General features: G+C 53.9%; 1 protein-coding gene across 1 annotated transcript; it reads left to right on the forward strand.

Moving 5' to 3' along the window:
• Positions 1–3,150: 3,150 nt before the first annotated feature.
• LOC148547328 (uncharacterized) lies at positions 3,151–5,566 on the forward strand. Its single transcript, XM_088495388.1, has 4 exons — positions 3,151–3,494; positions 3,636–3,732; positions 4,773–5,223; positions 5,556–5,566. Exons 1-4 carry the CDS (start codon positions 3,151–3,153, stop codon positions 5,564–5,566), a joined length of 903 nt encoding a protein of 300 aa, XP_088351514.1.
• The last annotated feature ends 334 nt before the right edge of the window (positions 5,567–5,900 follow it).

The raw sequence follows: 5,900 nt of genomic DNA on the forward strand, positions 1-5,900 counted from the left end.
CCAGGAGACCACGACCAGACGAGCCTCTCCACCATCCCAAGCGTTGACCTCAGGGTCCTGACCCGAACCGTCCGGTATCCGACCTACCGAACATTGGCGCCGTCTGTGGAGAAAATCGTCCATGGATTTCGTGCTGGTCCAAACTGGGACAGGCTCCGAGGTAGCGCCTCCCGTGCTCGGGGGAGGCGCCGTCGAGACGGAAACCCGGCAACAACAGAGGTTGCCCCCAAGGGATGCGACGCAAACTTACGAGAGACGCCCCTTCGGGAGGACAGGTGACAAACACGCCAGGATAATGCAAGAGCTACGCCACAGAATGCAGGACTTAGAGCGCAGGCTAGCAGAGAGAGAGCGCGACCAACGCTCCCCAGAGCGGAGCCCCACCCGTTCCCGTTCAAGGAGCCGCTCGAGGCGCACACCCAGCCCCCAATACGAGTCGGAGAGCACTGGGGGGCGGGTACGCCCCAGAAGAAGAAGTCGGGACCCCATCATCTACGCCCGACACGAAAGGCGGCGTGCGTCGAACAGGGGCGACGAGGAGGCGCGCCGCGAGAACGACGAGTCGAGAAGAACTGCCCGAGGACCCGTCCTAATAGGAGCGACTCCTTTCCACCGTTCCGTACTCGAGGTCCGACTACCGAAACACTTCGACAAGCCGACAGACATGAAGTATGACGGAACGCAAGACCCCCTGGAACACTTGACGGCCTTTGAGGCCAGGATGAACCTAGAAGGAGTGGGAGACGAGGTCAGATGTCGCGCTTTCCCGGTCACCTTAGCGGGCCGGCAATACGGTGGTTCAACAACCTCCCGCAAGGCTCGGTGACCCAATTCTCCGACATCAGCCACGCCTTCTTGGCTCAGTTCACGACTAGGATTGTCAAAGCCAAACACCCAATCAATTTGCTAGGGGTGACACAGAGACCCGGAGAGCCGACCAGGAAGTACCTGGACCGTTTTAATGACGAGTGCTTGGAAATTGACGGTCTGACGGACTCGGTGGCAAGTTTGTGCTTAACGAACGGGCTCTCGAATGAGGACTTTAGGAAACACCTCACCACAAAGCCCGTCTGGACAATGCAAGAGATCCAATGTGTGGCCAAAGAATACATCAATGACGAGGAAGTCAGCCGGGTTGTGGCTGCCAATAAACGGCAGCCCGCCTACAACCAAGCCCGGCACTTTGAAGCCAGAGAAAGACCAAAGGAGCACGCCAGGGACGGCGGTCCGAGTAAACCACCCAAACCGTTCCCCCGAGTTGGGAAGTTCACCAACTACACCCCCCTCACGGCATCGATCACTGAAGTATACCAACAGATAGCAGAAAAGGGGATACTGTCGAAGCCCCGACCACTGAAGGACAGGACGGGAGGAAATAAGAACCTCTACTGCGAGTATCACAAGGGTTACGGGCACAAGACCCAAGACTGCTTTGACCTAAAGGACGCCCTCGAGCAAGCTATCAGGGACGGCAAACTCGCCGACTTCTCCCACCTTATAAGGGGACCAAGGAGACGCAACCGGGACCACGACAGCGAAGACAGATCCCGACCAACAAGGCGACGACAAGAACCAGAGGGTGAAGACCACGGTCTCACGGTGGTAAACGTGGTGACGGCCAGGAATACCGCCCCGATGTCAAAATCGGCCCAGAAGAAAGATGCCAAGGTCCTAGCGGTCTCCACCTCACCCGTTAGAAGTCTTAAGGGTCTCCCACCTATCTCTTTCGGCCCGGAGGACCAATGGTTTGACGAGGTGCCGGAAAGTCCGCCCATGGTCATGACGGCTAGGGTCGGAACTGGCCTCGTCAAACGAATCCTGGTAGACACGGGGGCAGACTCAAATATCATGTTCCGAAATGTTTTCGATGCCCTGGGATTGAGAGATTCCGACCTGACGACCCACCAGCACGGCGTGGTAGGGTTAGGAGACCACTTCATCAAGCCGGACGGAATCATCACACTCCCGACCTCTGTGGGACAAGGGAAAAGATGGAGAACAGTCATGGCAGACTTTGTAATATTACGAGATTCGACGGCTTATAACATCATCCTGGGGAGAAAGACCATTAACGACCTGGGGTCAGCTATCAGTACGAAACTACTGGTGATGAAGTTCATCACCGATGACGGATCCGTGGGATCCCTCAGGGGCGACTTGGAAACGGCGGTCGCTTGCGACCACGCCAGCCTTTCTCTCAGGAAAAAATCCAAAGAAGCGTCAGGGGTCTTCCTGGCCGACCTGGATGCCAGGGTAGACGACAAACCCAGACCAGAGCCAGAAGGAGACTTGGAAAAGTTCAGAGTCGGCGAGGAGGACGATAAATTCACATTCATAAACAGAAACCTCCCCCACGAGATAAAGGAGCCTTTGATGGAAATGATCAGGGCCAATGCCGACCTCTTTGCCTGGACACCTGCTGACATGCCCGGGATAGATCCCCAGCTCATGTCGCATCACCTGGCCGTAAAGGCAGGAGCCAAACCAGTGGCCCAGAAAAGGAGAAAAATGTCGCAGGAAAGGGCGGAAGAGGTGGCCAAGCAAACGGCCAGCCTCCTAGAAGCGGGATTCATCCGGGAACTGGATTACTCGACTTGGTTGTCGAATGTAGTTCTGGTTAAAAAACACAATGGGAGATGGAGAATGTGTGTGGACTACTCTGACCTCAACAAGGCCTGTCCCAAGGACTGCTACCCCCTGCCCAATATTGATGCACTCGTCGACGCAGCGGCGGGGTACAGGTATCTAAGCATCATGGATGCCTACTCAGGGTACAATCAGATACCGATGCACCGACCCGACGAGGAAAAAACGGCGTTCATAATGCCAGGGGGCATCTATTGTTACAAGGTAATGTCGTTTGGTCTAAAAAATGCTGGGGCCACATACCAAAGGTTGATGAATAAAATATTCAGCGAACTCATGGGCAAAACGGTAGAAGTCTATGTGGATGACATACTCGCAAAGACCGCACGACCCGGCGATCTCCTGAGCGACCTTAACGGCGTTTTCTCGTCCCTCCGGCAACACGGCATGAGGCTTAATCCGCTCAAATGCGCGTTCGCCATGGAGGCCGGAAAGTTCCTGGGCTTCATGATCACTCAAAGAGGAGTGGAAGCCAATCCCGAAAAGTGCCAAGCGGTCCTTCAGATGAAGAGTCCGGGTTGCATCAAGGACGTCCAGAGACTTGCCGGAAGATTGACAGCTTTATCCCGTTTCCTCGGCGCATCGGCAGCAAGAGCCCTACCCTTCTTCAATTTAATGAGAAAGGGAATGACGTTCGAATGGACCCCAGCGTGCGAAGAGGCATTCAACCACTTCAAGGAAATCTTGGCGGCACCACCAGTTCTCGGGAAACCCAGGGCCGGAGAACCGCTCTACCTCTACCTGTCAGTAACCGAGGAAGCGCTTGCCGCGGTCCTCGTTACAGAAGAAGCAAAGACCCAACAGCCCGTTTACTTCGTGAGCAGGGCACTCCAGGGACCAGAGCTGAGGTACAGCAAACTGGAAAGACTGGCGCTGGCGCTCCTAGTGTCCTCCCGAAGGTTAAGACAATACTTCCAGAGTCACCGTATAGTCGTGAGGACGGATCAGGCGATTCGACAAATACTGCAAAAACCTGACTTGGCTGGTAGGATGATGACCTGGGCCATCGAGCTCTCACAATATGACCTACAGTATGAGCCCCGACATGCAATCAAGGCCCAGGCAATGGCAGACTTTTTGGTGGAGGTAACAGGGGACCCTCCCGAAGAAACGGGCACACGGTGGAGGCTTCATGTGGACGGAGCCTCCAACCAAACGTCCGGAGGAGCAGGGGTCATCTTAGAAAGCCCGACAGGGGTCATCTATGAGCAATCGACCAAGTTCGAGTTCCCAGTGTCGAACAACCAAGCAGAATATGAGGCTCTCCTAGGCGGACTAATGCTGGCTCGGGAAGTAGGGGCGACGAGGGTCGAAGTATGCAGCGACTCCCAAGTCGTCACCTCGCAGGTAAACGGAAGCTACCAAGCCCGAGACCCCCTCCTCCAAAAATACTTGGAAAAGGTTAAGGAAATGACAAGCCAGTTCCAGGAGGTCATCGTCCAGCACGTTCCAAGAGAAAGGAACACACGGGCAGACCTCCTGTCGAAGCTGGCGAGCACAAAGCCAGGATCGGGTAACCGGTCGCTCATCCAAGGCATGGTGAAGGAACCAACGGTCGCCCTCCACTTGACGAAGTCGAGCCCCTCATGGCTGGACCCCATCACCAACTTCCTGGAACTCGGCAAGTTGCCCGAATATGAGAAAGCAGCCAAAGCTTTAAGAAGGGAGGCGGCCAGATACGCAATCATACAAGGACAACTATTTAAAAAGGGACTCAGCCAGCCCCTATTAAAGTGTTTGCACCCCGACCAAACGGACTACGTGCTTAGAGAAGTCCATGAGGGGTGTTGCGGACACCACATCGGGGCAAAGCCCTAGCAAGGAAGCTCATCAGAGCAGGATACTACTGGCCGACAATGATGAAGGACTCAAAGGAATTCGTCAGAAAATGCACAAAGTGTCAACAAAACGCCAACTTCCACAAGGCGCCGGCCTCCGAGCTAAGCTCGCTAACGATTACACGACCTTTTGCACAATGGGGAATCGACCTCCTGGGACCTTTCCCGGTCGGCCCAGGACAAGTCAAATACCTCATTGTCGCCATTGACTACTATACCAAATGGGTGGAGGCTGAACCACTAGCCACGATATCGTCCTCCAACTGCCGGAAGTTCATGTGGAGGCAGGTGATAACCCGTTTCGGTATCCCGGAGGTCGTTATCTCAGACAACGGGACCCAGTTCACAGACAAGAAGTTCATGAAATTCCTCTCTGGCCTAGGGATAAAGCAGAAGTTCTCCTCAATAGAACATCCCCAAACAAACGGGCAGGTAGAGGCCGCAAACAAAGTCGTCCTTCTTGGTCTAAAGAAGCGCCTAGACAGTAAGAAAGGAAACTGGGCTGACGAACTCTCCTCCGTCTTATGGTCTTACCGGACAACCGAGCAAAGCGCTACGGGGGAAACTCCCTTTCGCCTAACATACGGGGTCGATGCGGTGATACCAGTCGAAATCAGTGAACCAAGCCCCCGACTACTACTCGCGGGCATGAGCGAAGCGGTCGAGAAAGACCTGATTGAAGAAACAAGGGAGATGGCTCACCTAACAGAAACGACGCTGAAACAAAGAATAGCCCTGCGTTACAACGCAAAAGTCCTCAAACGAGATTTCGAGGAAAGGGACCTCGTCCTGCGACGCAACGACATCGGCGTCCCGACCCCAGGGGAAGGTAAGCTGGCGGTAAATTGGGAAGGTCCCTACAGGGTAAGGGAGGTACTCGGCAAAGGCGCTTACAAACTCGAAAGACTCGACGGCAAGGAAATACCCAGAACATGGAACGCAGGTAACCTAAAGAGGTTCTACTCTTGACCCACCGGCTCACCGACCAGGGAGCCTAGCCAGATAGTTGATATTTGCCCTATCCACATGTTAATTCATCTTGTTTACTTACTTTGTCAAATACTTGCCCAGCTGACGATTAGTTTTCACTTATTCAAATTTTTTACTTGTTCAAATTTTCTTACCTCACATCTGTTTCACACGACTGATACCTAAAACGGCACCCCGGGATTGATCACCCCGGGAGCCAGACGGGTCATAAGCCTTAACCAATTCGATGACGACGCGAGCAAATCGGTCCGAACCGTTGCCAAACGTGAAAACGGCGAGACGGGCACAAGAAATAAGCCCGCCCAGAATAAACGGTAAGACGATAACGGCAACACGACAAGACAACGAAGCGAGCGTAAATCACAAAGCAACCAAATGAGGATAACTTATAAAGTGTCAAAATATGGAACGGACAAGCAAATTGTT

This window comes from Arachis ipaensis, chromosome B8 (genome assembly GCF_059453495.1).
Source record: "Arachis ipaensis isolate K30076 ecotype BB chromosome B8, ASM5945349v1, whole genome shotgun sequence".
NCBI lineage: Eukaryota > Viridiplantae > Streptophyta > Magnoliopsida > Fabales > Fabaceae > Arachis > Arachis ipaensis.

Excerpts from the sequence above, each read along its gene's own strand:
- LOC148547328 (XM_088495388.1), top strand. The coding sequence starts at position 3,151 with ATGAAGAGTCCGGGTTGCATCAAGGACGTCCAGAGACTTGCCGGAAGA. Across the intron at positions 3,495-3,635 it reads CTCCAGGGACCAGAGCTGAG|GATGATGACCTGGGCCATCG; the intron begins GTACAGCAAACT and ends CTTGGCTGGTAG. Across the intron at positions 3,733-4,772 it reads TGGCAGACTTTTTGGTGGAG|GTGATAACCCGTTTCGGTAT; the intron begins GTAACAGGGGAC and ends ATGTGGAGGCAG.